General features: G+C 40.1%; 1 protein-coding gene across 2 annotated transcripts in view; it reads right to left on the reverse strand.

The window, feature by feature from the left end:
• Window positions 1–250: 250 nt before the first annotated feature.
• The window catches only part of SLIT2 (slit guidance ligand 2), a 375,009-nt gene continuing 354,746 nt past the window's right edge, over window positions 251–20,513 (reverse strand). For both annotated transcript variants that reach the window (XM_030922577.1, XM_030922571.1), the window contains 4 exons: window positions 10,660–10,814; window positions 3,649–3,937; window positions 3,163–3,374; window positions 251–2,048 (listed from right to left, as the gene is read on the reverse strand). In XM_030922577.1, the coding sequence (XP_030778437.1) occupies window positions 1,807–2,048; window positions 3,163–3,374; window positions 3,649–3,937; window positions 10,660–10,814 (898 nt within the window). In that variant the 3' untranslated portion in view covers window positions 251–1,806. The remainder of the gene's footprint in view (window positions 2,049–3,162; window positions 3,375–3,648; window positions 3,938–10,659; window positions 10,815–20,513) is intronic.

The raw sequence follows: 20,513 nt of genomic DNA on the forward strand, positions 1-20,513 counted from the left end.
CATCTTACAATTTTTTTGAAAAAAAATGAGTATCTTTTTTTCAGCAAATTGTGTGTTTTTATATCCATCTCTTATGTGGCCATTCCAGTATCAGTCCCCAGAAATAACAACATGTGAGTGAATCTCACACCAATTTTTGGCAACAAAAAGGCATAGGTTTTCTTCCTTATTCTTTCTGTATCATTTTGATTAATAAATTCTTAAGGAGTGGCCTATTGTGCAATTTCTAAAAAAACCACCAAGCTGTTAATGAAGTAAATATCTGTTTAATTTACAAACATCAGCGGTGTAACTGATATTAGTCTGGAGAAAGACAAAGCACACTGAATTATACATGTACATCTAATTTTCTTTGTAAAAAAAAAAAGAAGTTTTCAGGAAGAAACATCTGCATCTTTACAGGGCACCCTGGGATTTTAATGAGGGAAGAGTACAGTCCACTATAAATCATTATCAATTCTACATTGTAATTTAGCAGCAAACATGTTAACATGGGAACATTAAGATAATATAGGAGTTTTATTGTTTGGGGGAAAAAAAAAATCACAGTTCTTGACATGACAGTCTTTTTATCCCCACCCCACCCCCAGAAAAGGGCAAAAAAGGTCAAGGACATATTAATTTGCAAAAGGTCTACTTTCTAGTGTTGATTGCTACACACCATTTCTTTTCTGTGAGGACATGTTGCAGAGGGGCCACTTCTTTCTGTACAATGACCATCTCACATACAGATTTGTGTTTTCCTCCCTTGGACTTTGCATACTCTCTGCAGGTGTCCTGAATGAGGCCAGTAGGTCAGTGACATCAGTGAGCAGATGTCAAGGTCAACAAACAGACCAACACATATTTATCCCAAGATAAAACCCTATGTTAGTACTATTGCCAAAAAAAAAAAAAAAAGTCCTGATTTTTTTAAGTTTGAAAAATGTACAAAAATATCAGGATAATTATAAATTAATATATATTAAAGCATCAAGGAACAGTAAAAGGATGGCCTAAAATGTTAAGTACAATGTACTTTGATACAATAAATATTTCTCATGGAAACTGAATACTGTATAGGGCCGTTTAGAACTCATAGAAACAAAAAATCATATTATTACTAATTTATTTATCAATAATCTATTGGTTCTTTATCATCTCCTTTATCATTTATATTACAAAAAATTAATACTGGAAAATGGTAAAGACTTTTGTGTGCTGCTTCTGCTGACATGCTGACATTTAAAAGGAATATAAAATTTATTTTATCGCTTTCATTTCCTCTTGTGAATGGAACCCAGATCCTCAGGACACTTTATATTTTGCACGAAATATTTCTCATCCATTTGTTCTATCTGTGAATTCTGGAGTTCCATTCTCTTGCCTTGCATCCTCATTCACATGCATGTGCTTGGTATGTCCTAGTGAACTTGGTTGATGTGAAGGAGGGTACACAGGTTTTATGCTCTGGGCAATTTCACAGCAGTGCACAGTAGCTCCTCTGCCCCTCGTGCGTGTGCTTCTGCTTGTCTTCAGCATGTTACAAAGATGGACCCGAGTTGCAATGGTTCCCATCGCTGTTCTAATGCCTCCAGGTATATCTTTCTTCATACTTCTCCAGCATAGGGGAAGCTTTAGTTCAAGCATTTCTTTTTTTTTTTTTTTTTCCAAATGCAGAAAAAAAGTCTTTATTCTCATAATAAAAATAAGTCTGTTCTGTATTTTACAATATATTTCAAATATTTCCACTATGAAGCATTAATTAGTCCAACATGGTCAAGAAGTATACAACCTTTTCCAGAGACAGAGCTGCCGGGAGCGTGTTTAGGACACACACCTCGTACAGCCGCACTTCACCACCTTCTCAACCTCGTCCACAAAGGAGGACCCGTCAGTGCATTCGAAAGAGTATTTCCGCCGCTTGCTTCTCAGAGGTCCACAGCACTGCCCTCCTGCACACCCACCTCTGCACTCTAATCGGGACACCTTCTTGGTTGTTTGGCAAGCAGCATAGCCCTGCTGCTTTTGGTAATAATCTCTTATCCGTTCCCCTCGACAAGAGATTTCTGGAAAAGAACAAAAAGCACAAGCATTTTAAGAACAGTCACTGTAAGTCATGCAGAGTGACTGTGAATCCACAACTTAATTCAGAAGCCTTTGCTTCCCCTTTGTAACCTGCTTTACATATTATTAGCTGGTGGCATGGCCTCCTACTCTTTGAAAAATACTTCTTTTTGGTCTTTATTTTCAGCAAAGTGAAAACTATGTATGTAGAGTATAAATACAATGCTATTGCAGTGACAAGAAAATTGGATTCCTAAATCTTTTCTTTCATTGCAAAAAAGGAAAACAAAATACACATTTTCTGTTTTTACACTACTAACAGCTGGTTTTGTTTACCACAGGGAGCAGTTTCAGAGAGTATGCAATTTTATTTATTAGACCTGGAGTTTAGTATTATCCAATCTGTTAGTTAATACAAGTAACATTCCACTAACTTCATAAATTACCCCAGTATGAAGTACGTAGTTCAAAAAAGAGACATCTGCTAAAAGCTTCCACGGGCACGTTCTTCTTGTCTCGTCCCTCTGACACACAAAACAAAATCCGTGCCAGCTGGAGACCAGGCGAGCTCTGATATTGCAGACAAAGGAGGAGGAGGAAGGTGAACTAAGAAGTCAGCCTGTTTCCGTTCCTCTCACCCACATGATTTGCTGTGATAAATCAGTCGATTCTAAGGTCAAAGGTCATTTTGTACTAAAACTAGGGCAGAATTATGAGGACCATCTTCTGTGTACCAGAAGATGTATTAATAATATATATGGATGAGAACAGCCGGTAAAGGTAAGACAGGAGTAAAGTAAATGTGCTTCAGGAAAAAAGAAGTATTTCTTTTACAGCAAATCAACTCGTGAGAAGCATCTGAAGGCTGCGTACAATCTTGTGGTGGAGGTTTAAGGCCATTTCACATCTGGTGCCTTCATAATACTTGAAAATAAATCAATAGCAGCAACTGCAAGTAGTGCGAAGACCTGGTATTCTCTCCTATCACTCCCCTCTCTGTTGCTCCTGTTTTTTTTTTTTTTTTTTTTTTTTTTTCACCTTTTCTCTCTCTCTTTTCAAAGATGTGGTACCCCTCTTGCTTTGCCATGAGCGAGGTACCCGGTGGGGCTGGCTTACCTCGATCGCAGCTGTCCCCCGTGTATCCGCTGCTGCATTCACAGTAGGGCTGCCCCAGGCCTGAAAGCCTGCACTTCCCATGCTTGCACTTGATCGCCTGGCACGGGTTAAACAGATCCTCCTCTTCATCACAGAGGACGCCTCCATGGCCCTCCAAGCACTTACAGCTGTAGGAGAATGCATTGATGGGCAAGCAGGTGCCATGTACGCATCTATAGGGAGGAGGAACACAGGAGTGGGGATGCATTCAGCAGAGGAGGTAAGAATGAACGGAGGTGATGTAAGAATGGAGGATGATTGAGAAAATATGAGGGACAGAGTGCTAATGCCTAATGAACCTCCCCTCCCCGCCCTTCCCCTCCCCTCCTCTCCCCTCCCCTCCCCTGCTCTCCCCTCCCCTCCCCTCCTTCTTTCCTTCCTTCCTTCCTTGGGTTTGGCTTTGAGGCTTTCAGGTGTGTGCTCAACTACCAAGCAGCAGGAACTTACTTATTTCCAAGGCAAGGGTCGTTGGTCCGTTGGTCACAGAGGGGTCCCATCCATCCTTCCTGGCACTCGCAAGTGAAGCCTGCCTGGCTGCTGGGCTGGCATGTGCCATGGGCACACACCTTCTTGTGGCATGGCTCACAGCCAGGCAAAATGCCTGTTTGCATCGGCACCTTCTGGAAGTCCTGCAGCTCACTGTTGATGTAAAGGTTCCGGATGCAGCCGTGGAAGCTGGTTCCGTTCTGCCCAGGGGCCTGGCGCAGAGATGCCACGTTGCTCTTCCCTGGCATGCCTGGGGAGGAACACCGGGTCAGAGGTCAGGCTCTCTGGGGATTTCTCAGCCATTTGCTACCCAGAAATACGGATGCTTAGGACCTCACTGCCAACCTATTATGGCAGGATATTTGGACAGGGTGGTAGGGAAGTGAAGTGGAGAAGAGATGTGTGTTTTTGTTTTGTTCTGTATTGGAAGACTCTCCAGGGAATTCTAATCCACAACTAGAATAAAATACCTAGTTCACTGGTGGTTAATCTTTAACTTTTAAAATTTGCTTCAAAGAAAACTTTACATGTACACAAATGTATAAAACCTAGAGGCAGAGCTACTGCCCTTAAAGGCAAGACTGGGGGAAGGGAATGCTCCCTCTCCGTTTGTCCTCCACCCCCCACCTCCAGGCACACACTCCTGGAAGTCTGGAGCTCCACAAAGCTCAGTTTGTAGTGCTCTAATTCTACTCCTTATCTTAAAGACAAGGGGCTAGGGCTCAGAAATCCCTGGCGACATGCTCAAGGTGACCCAGCGAGTTCAGGTTAGAGTTAGGCTGATGAGAAGAACCTCCTCTATCTCCGGAATCAGGGTTAGGTCCACCAGGTCTCAGGGGCTGAGAACTGGGGTTCACAGTGACCATTCTCCCCAGCTCTGCCACATTCTAAGTTGGCAATGAATCCAGCTCGCTCCTGGCAGCGTCCCTGAGCTTGGTCAACGATGTCAATGTCTAAAAACTCACTCCTGATTCTCTTCAGGACAGCACCTCATTCACATCATTTTTTCTTTCTTGCTAATTGAGAGTGAAGACTTCATAGTCCAAGAAATCAGAAATAAAAAAGAAATCGCTTCAAAAACAGAGTATCTGCAATCTTTGTATATATACATTCCACTAGTGACAGTCATCTGGTAACACTCATCTTGGCAATACGGAAGAAACTTTCCATGGCCTAAGCCAGACCCTTAGTCCCTGGAAGGCATCCTGCAGGAGGCACCCATCCAGGGAAGTGGGGAGGGTGCTGGAGGCTTTCAGAGTGCTGGCGACACCACTACCACCTCCCCACAACCCCCCAGTTATGCTTTAGCTGTGCCTAAACTCTGGACTACTGGCTGGAAGTTCTAGGCTGAGGAAGACCCAGTTTCTCACTCTTTAGGGGGTTTGTTGGTTATAAAGACCAAGAACTGTAGCACACTGTGGGTCCGAACTTATGCCGCCTTCTCCTTTCCCATTCATAGGAAATGACTCATCCATTGGCATTCAAAGCAGCCACCAAAGTCAGACAGCTAGCTGTATGAAACCACTGGGTAGAGGGTAAGGATTTCTGGTTCTGTGTGCACTTGCAGCAGTTATTTCTTCTCTCTGGGGCTTAGTATTGTCATCTATATACCATGAGCACATGGACCAGAGAAGCTGTCCTAAGTTTGTCATACGTAAGAACCAACAGCAGTGCATGCTCAAAGGCAGTTTTGCAGGCTCCACTCTCTCCCCCTTCTGAGGTTCTGATGCTATTGGAACAGGAGAGGTGGAGAAATCTAAATATCTACATGCAGCTCAGATGATTCAGGTAGTCCATGGTTACACTCTGATAGGTACTGAACGAAGTCTCTTGGCTGTGAAGTCCTGTGAGTACAGGTCTCTAGTCATGTCCCTCTTGCTGTGGGTTGCTTTCTAGAGCAGAGTCAAAAGGATGAAACTTACCATTTCCAGGAGAGGACTGGTGACAGAAAATTCCTTGCCCTGGGATAAGTTTTTCTAATTTAACCACATCCATCCATCATAAGGACTTTAATGACCACACATTTATGGTCCTTTATTCAGTGGTTAAAAATGAACTTCTTCCAAAACTATTTTTAATAGCTCATTTTGATATAGGCACAACACGCATATGTGCACATGTCAAGAATAAATACAGATTGGCAAAGCTCCACAGCACAGAGAAACAATTAGTAAATCTGTTCCTTTTTGTTCCAAAGTTAACAATTAGAAAAAGCCCAGCTTTGACTAAAGTAATCTGTAAATGAAAATGTTTAGACATCATACATATATTTGACTTTCAATAGGCTATCATAAAATCAAGAATTATTCTAAGTCAATCTTTTCATGTGCTAGCTAGGAAACTAGGTCTTCATTGACAAATAGAAGTAGATCCATGAATTTTTTTTTTTGAGATGGAGTTTCACTCTTGTTGCCCAGGCTGGAGTGCAATGACACGATCTCGGCTCACCGCAACCCTCGCCTCCTGGGTTCAAGTGATTCTCCTGCCTCAGTCTCCTGAGAAGCTGGGATTACAGGCATGCGCCACCACGCCCAGCTAATTTTGTAATTTTAGTAGAGATGGGGTTTCTCCATATTAGTCAGGCTAGTCTCAAACTCCTGATCTCAGGTGATCCACCTGCCTCGGCCTCCCAAAGTGGTGGGATTACAGGCATGAACCATCACGCCCAGTCAGATCCATGATTTTTTTAAGCCTTTCCTCTATGCCATAGACCTAGTTGGAAGTCATTCAATCAATCAGTCAATCAACCAACAGATAACTTAGCAAACAGCTTTTAGCCTTATTTCTACAGGCCTCAAAATGGCAATAAAGAGACCAAGCATCAAGCCTAGGTCCTCTGTCCCGTGGCAGGACGAGGAGGGCATATGTCGTATATATGTGGATTTCCATGCATGGGGCTTATTTCTTGATTTTTTTCCCCATTAGGTAATAAGGGTTCAGTTGGACTATAGACAAAAAAAAAAAAAAAAACACGAACATTAAATTATTTTGTGTCAGCCGAGTGCAGTGGCTCATGCATGTAATCCCAGCACTTTGGGAGGCCGAGGTGGGTGGATCACATAATGTCAGGAGTTTGAGACCAGCCTGCCCAACATGATGAAACCCTGTCTCTACTAAAAATATTTTAAAAATTAGCTGGGTGTGGTGGCAGGCGCCTGTAATCCCAGCTACTCGGGAGGCTGAGGCAGGAGAATCACTTGAACTCGGGAGGTGGAGGTTGCAGTGAGCCAAAATTGAGCCATTGCACTCTAGCCTGGGCAACAAGAGCGAAACTCCGCCTCAGGAAAAAAAAAAAAAAAATTGTCAAGTAAAGCACATATCCTGGGTAGTTGATAACCCAAGAGTAGATTAAGCTGCCCCTCCATATACTCACCAAGGGGCTGCCTCTCCCCAGATGCTGAGGCAACACCTTCAGGCAGTCCTCCTTGGGCAGCATCCCTGTTTTTTGTTTTTTGTTTTTAACTTTTATCTTAAGTTCAGGGGTATATGAGGGTTACACTCCCACCAACAGTGTATATGTGTTACCGTATAACAAACTGGGTAAACCCATGTCACGAGGGGTTTGTTGTACAGATTATTTCAGCACCCAAGAATTAAGCTTAATGTCCATTAGTGATTTTTCTTGATCCTCTCCCTCCTCCCACCCTCCACCCTCTAATAGGCCCCAGTGTGTGTTGCTCCCCTCTCTGTGTCCATGTGTTCTCATCATTTGGCTCCCACTTTTACGTGAGAACACGCGGTATGTGTTTTTCTGTTCCTGTGTTAGTTTGCCATCGATAATGGCCTCCAGCTCCATCCATGTTCCTGCCAAGGGCATCAGCTCAATTCCTTTTTGTGGCTGCATGGTATTTCATGGTATATATATACCACATTTTCTTTATCCAGTCTAGAATTGATGGGCATTTAGGTTGATTCTATGTCTTTAGCATTGTGAATAGTGCTGCAATGAATATACGCATGCCTGTGTCTTTATGATAGAATGATCGAGATTCCTTTGGCTATATGCTCAGTCATGGGATTGCTGGGTTGAACGGTAGCTCTATTTTTAGGCCTTTGAGGACTCTCCACACTGTTTTCCACAATGGCTGAATTAATTTACATTTCCACCAACAGTGGTATAAGTGTTTCTTTTTCTCCACAACTTTGCCAGCAGTTGTTATTTTTTGACTTTTTGATAATAGCCATTCTCACTGGTATGAGATGGTATCTCATTGTAGTCACTTTATATATATATATTGAGATAGAGCCTCCCATTGTAGCCCAGGCTGGAGTGCAGTGGCGCGATCTCAGCTTACTGCAAGCTCCACCTACCGGGTTCATGTCATTCTCCTGCCTCAGCCTCCCGAGTAGCTGGGACTACAGGCGCCTGCCACCACGCCTGGCTAATTTTTTGTATTTTTACTAGAGACGAGGTTTCGCCGTGTTAACCAGGATGGTCTCGATCTCCTGACCTCGTGATCCGCCCGCCTCGGCCCCAAAGTGCTGGGATTACAGGTGTGAGCCACCACACCCGGCTGTAGTCACCATTTTGAAAGGGAACCTAGTCACCTCGCTCTCCTTTTCTCCCTCTGCTTCTCATGCCTTTGCCATACAGCATTCAAGGCTGTGGTCTTACAGGTTCCTTGTGCTTTGAAAATCTGAGTCACCCTTGAGACTGCACTGTAAGCGGGGAGAAAGTGGGCCCATGGTGATCTCTGGCAGTGGGACTGGGATGAAAGTGGTTTCCTTGAGGCCTGGGTGCACAGAGGTGCTGTTTGAATTCTTCCAGGCCCTCGACCTTCAGAAGGATAAATACTTTCCATTTTGGAGTTTAAAACTTTTTTTCCTCTTTTTTTTTTTTTTTTTTTTCTTTTTGTGGGCTGGGGACTCGGGGAGAAGGAATGTTCTGACTTAAACAGTCTCATCCTGTATTTTCTTTTTTTTCTTGAGATAGTGTCTGGCTCTGTTTCCCAGACTGTACTGCAATGGTGCAGTCATGGCTCACTGCAGTCTCAGCCTCCCGGGCTCACATGATCCTCCCTCCTCAGCCTCCCAAAGTGCTGAGATTATGGGTGTGAGCCACCATGCCCAGCCCCCTGTATTTTTAAAATGTGTTTTGTACTACATTCTAAAGGGGCTTTGAAAGGTTTAATGAAGTGGATTCTAATGGAAGCATAATAAAATCAAGTGAATGAAAAGTCCATGAATAAACAACAAAGGCCACAACACTTAGGTTTGCTCCCTTTCTGCTTTATGTTAAGAAGTGAATGGCAATGCAGGTGGCTCTGGAGTCAGGCGGACCTGGACTTCAATGAGGTGTCTACTACATAATACCTTTGTGAACTTGGCCAAGTTATATAAAATCCTTGAGATTGCTCTTCAGGGAATACAAAACAGAGAAAATCATATCTATTTCCTAAGGTCTCTGCAGATTAAGGCTATAAAAGGAGCACTGTGTTGGGCACATAGCATGGACTCAATAAATATAATTTATGTTGTCTCAAATCAAAGGTACACTTGTGACTTGGCTTCACCCACCTAAAAGCAACCTGTTACCTGGAATGTTGGCAAGAATGGACGACTTGCTTTGTAATGAGACTCTCCACTGTGAAGCAATTAGACCAGTCAACTTGCTGAGTAGACTCACTATGCAATACTTTATTGATAATGCATTATAGTTACTTGAAGATGCCTCTGCATTCCTGACTTTTTAGGGAGTAGAATGGACTTTGCTTCTTCAATTTTGTATCCTTTATGTATCCATTTACTTAGTTCCTAGTATGTGGTTAAGTACTCAATAAATATTTACAGAATTGAATCAAAGACTTCGAACTGTTTCTAAAACAATCCAACTCTGTCAAAGTGTTAAGATTGTCTACTACTGAAATTATTAAAACAGAAATGCCCTAGACTTAGAGGCACTAAAAAGAAGGCTCTGAGTGGTTGAGATAATGGTGTAGCACAGGTCATTATTTTTCAGAAAATGATGTGAAACTCATGAAAATATCTGTCATGGTGATGGAATTGTACACTAACCTGTTCAAAGCTTTTACTTATTCATCTGTAAGTTAGTTTTATCAGTCAATTCAAATAAATTCAACATAATTTAATCCAATGCTTCTCAATTCAGCATTAACTGCTTTCTTGCTCCTTTACTAGAATTTTGAAATTCTATGCCTCCAGTTTATTTTTGTTCCTCCAAATAGAGGCAAGATTGGGACCTCCCTCCTCTGCAGGTCCTCTCCGATGGGCTCCTACAGAACTTTGCTTATATTTCTGTCCCTCATTTATTCACTGATCTGCCTTCTTTACACTTAAAAATAAAGCCCAGGGTCTTCACTCTATGATTTCAAGTCCTAACCTACCTTTCCAAACCTTTCTCTTGTTCATTCACCTTAAGGTCTTAGTGGAACAGAACTATTTCTTGTTATTCCAATACAATTTGTATATTTAATTTGTTCATTCATTCATTCAGTCACTGGATTACAGTGATACTTATCCTGTCATCCACACGAATTAGCAACTAGAAGCTCCAGCATGGTGACATTCGACTGAGCTGATAGGGTTTGCCTCCTTAAGGGGGCTGGAGTGGGCTCATCTACTCCCCAGTTTGCATTGAGCTTGTTTTATCATTTCTTGATTGTATGATTTAACCTCTAACCAACTTTCCTTTTCCATAGACCAGATCAAATATAAGATTAAATTATATAATGTATAAATCACCCAGCATGTGATTGATACAAAAGAAATATTAATTAATGTCCTTCTCTACCCAGATGACACATTTACTTAGAACCAGAGATGGGATTATAAAATGATCCCTTAATACCCACCTAGAGATCTTTCTGTTCTGTCTTTGCCATCCATCTTTCAATGATTGATCACTATTGGTCAATGACAAATACTGATGCACTAGGGTTAATAAACTTCAGAATTCATCCATGATGAGAATCACAGGGTTTGAGGACCAACTGAACTTGGAAAACAGCTTACCTCCTACATAGAGTGGAGAGTCAAAATTCAGAGTGGACTGCTTTGACAAGTTGGTGATGATTTTGGGGCTCCCACCATCCACGGACAGAGAGAGACTCTGATCCAGGGCGAGTAGTTCCACGATGTGGAAGTTTCCATCATTGATTGTCTCCACACTACAATGGAAAAAAAAAAATGGCGGATTCTTCCCTTTTCTTTTAAAGCAAGGCAGTTAAAATACAAACGTTAATAAGCACTCCTTGGGAAATGAGATGGCAATCTAACACTACTGAAAATAAAGACCAGTAGTTGAACTTTTTTCAAAAATAGGTATTTTCAAGGAGATGTGATTGATTTCAGCTTCTCAGGAACTGAATACAAAATAAGTTTGTTCTTTTATGATGAGAAGTAGAAATAACTGGATTTCATCATCATCCAGCCACATTCTCTCAACATGTAGCAATTCCAAAGGATAATTTATACATTTGCTTTTAACTGCCATAAAAGTTCCATTTGCCGAGATACTATTACTTCAAATTGTACTGAAAAGACAGGGAACCTAGGCCTGTGTTAAAAACACTCTAACACACTGACCTTAGGCAACTGCTGGCTTCTGCTCTTAAATAAACTGTATATTATGACTTATCAGAATCAAACATACACACAAATGCAAGGAGAACCAACTTGGTGGGATCTCAGTACTTTTTGAAATTGGTTAATAATATCCTCTTACTTTCTGTGCATTTTCATCAACTGATATTACTGTGAAGAAGATATCTATGCTCAGTGGAGACATGGGAATAACAGATTACATAAAATGCTTAACATAGTGATATCCAGGAAATACTGCAATGACAATGGCTCTCTAGATTCTTTTCTATAATTTTCAAGGGCCAGGTCTAACAATTATTACTGTCACCTTCTAAAAACCTTGGAAGGGCCTATAGAAATTGATGAAGTGAATAAGAACAAAAAGATGAAGAAAGGTAAATGGAAAATGAGAATTAACAAATAAGATGAAGTTGAGTATAATTAGTAAATATGTGTTACATGGTTTTTAAAGTGTAGTTGCATACCTAACTCTGGTGTGACAGCAGGCAAAAAAGCAAACCAGACCAATGAAACAGGAACAAAGAAGAAATAGGACCAATACACAGTGAGGTGTTAAGAACATACTTACCTTTCGCTATACAGGAAAAATATGGCATAACGGAAGTTGGGATCAAAAAGTTAATGGTGATGATTAAAGATCTAACATGCTGGGATACTGAAGAGACTGAAAAAGGCTCCAACATGGAAACATGGGAGCATGTGATCGCTTATTACTAAATGTGAATACTTAATACTCTGTATGCAAGATGACTGATTAAACTTCTGGGCACTGATATTTAAATCTGTAAAATGGCAAAGTCTAAGGAATGATAGAAAAATGCATTAACATATTTCTGCATGGCTTTCACCACTGGAGTCTAATCATATTCCATTGTATGCTGATAGATAATAGAACGCTTTTTTTGATTTGAGAACAAGAGAAATCATTCTGCAGAAATGTGAAAACATTTGACATTCTTTCTGTTTAAGTGGTTAGAAGAGTCCACGTGTGCAGGAATCTTTGATAGCCTGTCTCAGATAACAACTTTATAAAATTAAATGTTAGATATGTCAATCAATATTTTTGCCTTTTACACTTTTAGTTATCCTAACACTTAACATCAATACAATTGGCAGAGGAAAAAATAGATCAGAAAATTATTTTCTAAGTAAAGTTGCACACCATCCATTAGTGGTTTTAAATATGACTCTCTCCTAAGAGGGTATGCCAAGTAGTAACGTCAGCTAATGGTTAAGCATATAGACTCTGTAGTCAGATAATCCTGGATTTGAATCCTGGTCTTGCATTTATGAAGTGTTTGATTTAGATAAGTTACTTTATTACTAATATATTTCAGTTTTCTCTTCAGTAAATGCTAATAAATATTTCTGCCTTCCATGGTTAATTTGAGGACTATGTAAAATGACTGAAAGATACCCAGCATAGCAAAAATGAATGTTAGATATTAGTATCACCATCACTATCATATCGGCCCCCCACCCAACCACGATCATCATGATACAAATAATTCAACCCTATTTCTGAATCTTCTTGATGAAAGAATTTAATTTAGCTTTATTTTAAATATTAATTGTACGATAATATTAAAGCCTGGCAGAAATGTAATAACTTCTTTGGGGGCATATCTTATTCAAGTTACTAAAAGTTTTAAAGTAAAACATTAAAATAAAGACAGACATAGAGAGAGTAGAAGCCAATTCCTTTTTACTTTGAGGTTACACACAAGTTTCCAAGTAGTTTTATATGGATGTCCTATCAACATCAACCTTAATAAATATTAATAATGAGGTCCCCATTTTCTCTTTAAAATTGCAAAGAAAAGATGCATATATTACCAAGGAATGGATTCTTGGTCACATATTGGTCTTAGACAGTCAGTTCAGGCATGTCATCATCAATGACGGTGTCTGATGCAGTACAATTGTATGGTTTAAGTTAACACACTTTACAGTTTTAAACACCCGGATGCAGCTGGAACTTGGAGGTAGGTAGTTTCATCATCAACTCACTTTACTTATTGCTCTTTTATTCCCTCCTCTGTTCCTTTTTATTCTTTTTTGAAGTACATGTCTTAAACTCTTGCTAATTGTAAGCTAATTTAAAGCACTGGCCATATATTATTTATTTCTGAAAATATATGGTAAGTAAATATAAGGGAGATGTATTAGGAATAACATACATCAGTTGTTTTTAGCAATACTCCTAGATGATATCTATAGATAATCATTACGCTTCAAGCACGTTTAAGACAAGACCTCTGAAAATTCATTTTGTAAAACATAGTTGGAATTTTCAGTGGCAGTATCGTAAAGGATAATGCTGAGAGATAAATCTTGCTCAGCTTGTCCTAGCTCTCATTAGACATGTCATCTTTGGTTAGTGTGACCTTACGTGATTTTTCTTCCTTTTAAGAGAAGTGCAAAAAATAAGAGCAAAGGATTATATATCACATACTAAGGGCCAGGTACTAAGAACTTTACAAGTATTACCTCATGTAAGCTTCACAACAAGAGGTGGGCACTTAGGACATCCAAGGTGACACATCTAGTTAGTGGCTAAACAGTTCTGAAGCCAGGTTGTCTGGCTCAAGTGTATGTGCTCTTAATTATTATGTACTACTTTTATAATCGAAAACCTGAGGAATACCTATTCCTAGACAAATGGCATGTGTTTTCACCACTAACAAGCTTTTAATATATAATTTCTGTCCCAAATAGCCTGGGAATTATAAAGTTCTATAGTAAATAACTTTGTATGATAGCAAAACTTGATTCATTTACTAAAAAACACTGAATTGTTAATAAAAGTAATAATCTCACAACGAGACTTTGAAGAATGCATAGAGATTATATGGATTTAAAAACTGAGTTGGATTTTATTTTCACAATTATGAGTGGGATTCAGACTGACTATACTTTTCTCTCCCTAAAAGCTTTAAATGTCTAATCTGATCACACCAGAACTTCACAAGACTTATCACTGAGATTAATTCCATTTATATCTCCCTGAAATTAAATGAAGTCTCATCTTGACCTTTTAACAGGTAAGCATAGTAAAGTTCATGATTTTAGATTCCTTCTTTTTTTAGACAGTCTTGCTCTGTCAGCCAGGCTGGAGTACGGTGACATAATTATGACTCACTGCAGCCTCAGCCTCCTGGACTCAAGTGATCCTGCTGCCTCAGCTTCCTAAGCAGCTAGGGCCACAGCTGCATGCCACCATGCCCAGCTACTTTGTAAATTTTTCTGTAGAGATAGGGTCTTGCTGTGTTTCCCAGGCTGGTCTCAGGTGATCTTCCTGGCTTTGCCTCCCAAAGTGCTGAGATTACAGATGTAAACCACCACGACTGGCCAATTTGTTTTTTAAGATGATATTTTACACATGGGACCTAAAGAGAATTTTTCAGAGTTAATAACATTCTAATTTGGTGTTTCATGCTGTCTTTTCTAGCATGAGATAAACTGGGGGATGTCCAGGAATCCTTTGTCTACACATTCATTTAAAATTAAAGCAGTGGGCCAGGAGCGGTGGCTCACACCTGTAATCCTAGCACTTTGGGAGGCCAAGATGGGCAGATGGCTTGAGCTCAGGAGTTCGAGACCAGCCTGGGCAATATGGTGAAACCTTGTCTCTACTAAATTACAAACAAAATCAGCCTGGCATGGTGGTGGGCGCCTGTAATCCCAGCTGCACAGGAGGCTGAGGCACGAGGATTGCTTGAACCCGGGAGGCAGAGGTTGCAGTGAGCTGAGACAGTGCCACTGCAGTCCAGCCTGGGCAACAAAGTGAAACTCTGTCTCAAAAAATAAATAAAAAAAATAAAATAAAATAAAATAAAATGAAAGCAGTGATCAACACACTAGTTGCTACATTGTAAGACTGCCTGAGCTATAAAGCCATAATCCACTTTTCAGTCTGTAGCAGCTGTCTCCTACGTACCCACATGCAACGCATGGCATCCTTCTGGGTTCTGGTAAGTATTGATAAACGCTCTCTCACCACTCCCTAGGGAACAATATATTTTAAGACTCACAAAAACTACAAGCGAACCACTTAACTTTGAGCCTTTCCACTGGGAATTTGAATTGCAGTTATTACTATTACTATGAGGTTTAGTTTTACTACGCTCACCTATTTCTTGAGATTTGTTTTCTTGAATTTATATACCGGAAGTGGATACATGAAAACAAAGCAGTTACCCCACTGTCTGTGGTCTGCTACAGAAAAATAATTCAGAACTTTGGGGCCTAAAAGAGGGGTTTTAAAATGTCTCTGATTTTCTTTCTCTACTTTGCTTACACACAACACATTCACAATGATAAACATAATGTATTTCTGTAGTTTAACAAACAGATTGTTTTTCCTTATGTGTGCTCCAACTTCTTGCCTTAAAATTTTAAAGTATCTGGGCTGGGTGCAGTGGCTAACGCCTGTAATTCCAGCACTTTGGGAGGCCAAGGCCAGTGTATCATGAGGTCAGGAGTTCCAGTCCAGCCTGGCCAAGATGGTGAAACTCTGTCTCTAGTAAAAATACAAAAATTAGCTGGGCATGGTGGCACATGCCTGTAATCCCAGCTACTCTGGAGGCTGAGACAGGAGAATTGCTTGAGCCTGGGAGGTGGAGGTTGCAGTGAGCCGATATTGTGCCACGGCTCTCTAGCCTGGGTGACAGAGCAAGATTCCATTTCAAAAAAAAATTAAAATTGAAGTATCTAGTGGCATATTCCACGCTTTGGAATAGGAACTGGAAACCAAACTCAACTGGTCATCTCATTTTGGTATCTGTGGCCTGATGACACTTCACCGGTGAAGTGAGACTGATACTAAAAAATATTCTTGCATATCTCTTTAGTCAAAAGGAATGGGAAGCCAAATGAGATTACAGGTATCTATGTAGGCCGGGCGTGGTAGCTCACGCCTGTAATCCCAGCACTTTGAGAGGCTGAGGTGGGCGGATCACAAGGTCAGGAGATGGAGACCATCCTGGCTAACATGGTGAAACTCTGTCTCTACTAAAAATACAAAAAATAGCCAGGCGTGGTGGCGGGCGCCTGTAGTCCCAGCTACTCGGGAGGCTGAGGCAGGAGAATGGCGTGAACCCGGGAGGCGGAGCTTGCAGTGAGCAGAGATCACCCACTGCACTCCAGCCTGGGCGACAGAGCGAGACTCTGTCTCAAAAAAAAAAAAAAAAAAGAAAAAAAAGATATAAGAATTTTTCAAAAGAAAGCTTTAGAAAATACTTTTTCAAGTAATATTTTAATCAGTACTTTTAAAACAGGTTAATATGAATAAAATTCTCTAAACTAGAAAGGCTTCTCTAAACTTGAACATACTGTAGACTGAGATGTCAGGCTATAAAATTCCCACTTGGGTATTTATTCTTCTGTATCCGGATATCTGAGCAGGAAGAGTATCCATGAGTCATCAGCACTACTCACTATTATGAGCTGACTCTGTGCCAAGCACGATGCCAGGTGCTTTACATTCATTCAATTCTCATAACCAAACATGAAAAGCAGATGTAATTGCATTTATTGAGATAACAAAAATGAAGCACAAAGAAACGAAGCAATTTGCCCAGGTTATAAGCTAAACAGGGGGATCTTTACATATGGCATATCAAGAATGGCTGAATAAACATCTTGGAAACAAGAATACCATATCGATTCTGTCTACTGTCTGTCTCCCCAGTGAGACTGAGCTTCTCAGATACAGAGATAATCTTTGTTGACTTTCTTTTGTATTTTTGTTGAAATGTAAGCCCATACACTGCACAGTCCAGAGTGTACGTAGCCAACCAAATGTAACAGTAGGTAAGAGAAAGTCCCCTGAATTTAAGCAGGTTGCCTAAATATGAAAACTTGTACACCGGTAAGGTGGTTCATCTGATTTTCTTATTTTTAAACAGTAGTTAGCTATGTTTCCAAAGACGCTGCCTGGTTTGGAAAATGACATTAATTTGAATCTAAAAAAAGAAGCATATATTTTTCAATAATAACTTTCGTTTAAAAAAAGTTTGTTTTTCTAGATGAAAAGAAAGTCACTTTGAAAGACAGCAAATTTTGGAGGTGGTGGAAGCTACAATGATTTTGGCAATTACAACAATCAGTCTTCAAATTTTGGACCCATGAAGGGAGGAAATTTTGGAGGCAGAAGCTCTGGCCCCTATGGCGGTGGAGGCCAATACTTTGCAAAACCACGAAACCAAGGTGGCTATGGCGGTTCCAGCAGCAGCAGTAGCTATGGCAGTGGCAGAAGATTTTAATTAGGAAACAAAGCTTAGCAGGAGAGGAGAGCCAGAGAAGTGACAGGGAAGCTACAGGTTACAACAGATTTGTGAACTCAGCCAAGCACAGTGGTGGCAGGGCCTAGCTGCTACAAAGAAGACATGTTTTAGACAAATACTCATGTGTATGGGCAAAAAACTCGAGGACTGTATTTGTGACTAATTGTATAACAGGTTATTTTAGTTTCTGTTCTGTGGAAAGTGTAAAGCATTCCAACAAAGGGTTTTAATGTAGATTTTTTTTTTTTTTGCACCCATGCTGTTGATTGCTAAATGTAATAGTCTGATCGTGACGCTGAATAAATGTCTTTTTTTTAAAAAAAAAAAAAAAAAAAAAAAAAAGAAAGACAGCAAATTATTACTCTACTTGAGAATAAAAATTTAATACTCCAGCCCTGTCTGAGGACCTACCGCTTAAATTTAGGCTGCTATTCATTTTTCCATTTATTCATGGCACTATTACTGACATGGTTTGGCTGTGTCCCCACCCAAATTTCATCTTGAATTGTAGTTCCCATAATTCCCCATGTTGTGGGAGGGACCCAGTGGGATATAAGTGAATTATGGGGGTGGTTTTCCCCATACTGCTATCATGGTAGTGAGTGAGTCTCATAAGATGTGATGGTTTTATTGGAGTTTTCCCCTTTTGCTTTGTTCTCAATTCTCTCTTGTCTGCCACCATGTAAGACATGTAAGCCATTCCTTTCGCCTTCTGCTATGATTGTGAGGCCTCCCTAGCCATGTGAAACTGTGAGTCTATCAAACTTCTTTTTCTTTATAAATTACCCAGTCTTGGGTATGTCTTTATCAGCAGTGTGAAAATGGACTAATACAATTACTAAGTCCCTCTTTATGCTATTCTCTAAGTGCTGTAAAGATTAGGCCCGTGCACCATACTCCAAATCCATTCCCTTGTTAGGCAGCTAATTTCATCTATGTTGCTGGTTACAGCCCTTTAGGCAGTAGGTTGTTGGCAAATGTTTAACAGCTGGTACTGTTAAAAAAAAAAAAAAAAAAAACAAGGACGAAAACCTGGATTTGTAGGCTTTGTTGATTTTTGTGGTGGGAATACTCCCAACACGGCTGATTTCATTGTGAGCATCAAGCATGATGTTGTAGAACTTGGATACGGGAAGAGATGCAGACAATCAGCTCGCGAAGTATGTATTCCTTTTACACAAGGGGTTCTCAAAGTGTAGTCCCTGGAGTACAAGATCTCCTGGAAACTTGTTAAAAATGCAAAATTTCGGGCCTAGCTAAGACCTACAGAATCAGAAACTAGGGGTGGTGCCCAACAACCTGTATTTTAACATATCTTTCAGGTGATTCCAACGCAGACTTTTGAAAACAACCATTCTACACTACTGTCTGTACGCTTGATGCTGTTAACAGCAGGTATGTCTACAAAAAGCCATGATCTTCTATTCGAATGTAAGAGATAAGATGAGAAAATGTGCATACTACTCTATTTCTACTGCTAAAAGAATAATTACTACATCTTGAATTTTCTTAAACACACTTGAAGCTATGTTAACGAGTGTCTTTTAACTTTGAACATAGTTGGCTATGTTTTCAAAGAGGCTGTCTGGTTTGGAAAATGACATTAGTTTGAATTTAAAGAAAGAAGCACATATTTTTTATTAATAACTTTTGTAAAAAATGTTTCCCCTTATCTAGATTAAAAGAAAGTCTTTTTGAAGGGCAACAAATGACCAGTCTAGACATAATTTCATAAAATAATTGTCTTTATACTGATTTATGTGAAACAATATTTGACATATAAAATAATTTTTTAACCAAAAATACCCTATAGAAATAATAACAATATATTATTACTTTCCCCTCATTTTATCAGATTTCATTTTGCTAAAATAAAATCAATTTTCTTCAATGTGGAGAATTAACCAGGCAATTGAAATGATGCACCAGGCTGGCCGCGGTGGCTCAAGCCTGTAATCCCAGCCCTTTGGGAGGCCGAGACGGGCGGATCATGAGGTCGGGAGATTGAGACCATCCTGGCTAACACGGTGAAATCCCGTGTCTACTAAAAAAAAAATACAAAAAACTAGCCAGGGGAAGTGGCGGGCGCCTGTAGTCCCAGCTACTCGGGAGGCTGAGGCAGGAGAATGGCGTGAACCCGGGAGGCAGAGCTTGCAGTGAGCTGAGATCCCGCCACTGCACTCCAGCCTGGGCGATAGAGCGAGACTCCGTCTCAAAAAAAAAAAAAAAAAAAAAAAAAAGAAATGATGCACCTGAGGTATAAAATTATTTCCAAGTGCAAGACCCAATAATATATTAAATAATGCAAAATTTAGAAAACAATGTTTTACCAAAGTAAATTTTATGTAACAGAATTATGACAATAAAACTGAACTTAAGTGGAAACAAATCAAAATTTGAAAATGTACTTCACCCAGACAGAATATTTATTAGCCACTTATGGGACAGCTGATTGCAACACTGTTATTGATAGATTTTACTACAGGGGATGGAGAAGTACTATCTTTCATCAAAGATTTTACATTGTAGTAAAGGCCTGGCCCAGGACAGAGGTTACCTTGCTTGGCATTTTCTGGCATTTGAAAAAAGGTCAAAAAATTAGCTGTATCAGAGTTAAGAGTTAGGAAAAACTGCAAATTGAAGGTAAAGGAAAGGAGAGGATTAAGAGTAGATCCATTGCACCTGTGATGCCCTTCCATGACAGAAGGAATGCCATGGGAACACAGGTTCGGCTGAAGCAAATGAAATAACTCAGTTTTGAACATCCTGAATTTGTGATACCAGTAGCCATCATTGTTTATGGTTTGCCAAACATCATTGCAAATATTTCACATTTATCATGTCATACAATTTTTACCGTAATCTCACAAAAAGGAGACTATTATTTGTTATCCCCATTTGCCAGATGAGGCCCAGGGAGCTGAAGCAATCTAAGACGCACAGTTAGTTGCTAACAGAGTCGGACTTGAATCAAGC

The sequence above is a fragment of the Rhinopithecus roxellana genome, chromosome 2, assembly GCF_007565055.1.
Source record: "Rhinopithecus roxellana isolate Shanxi Qingling chromosome 2, ASM756505v1, whole genome shotgun sequence".
Taxonomy (NCBI): Eukaryota; Metazoa; Chordata; class Mammalia; order Primates; family Cercopithecidae; genus Rhinopithecus; species Rhinopithecus roxellana.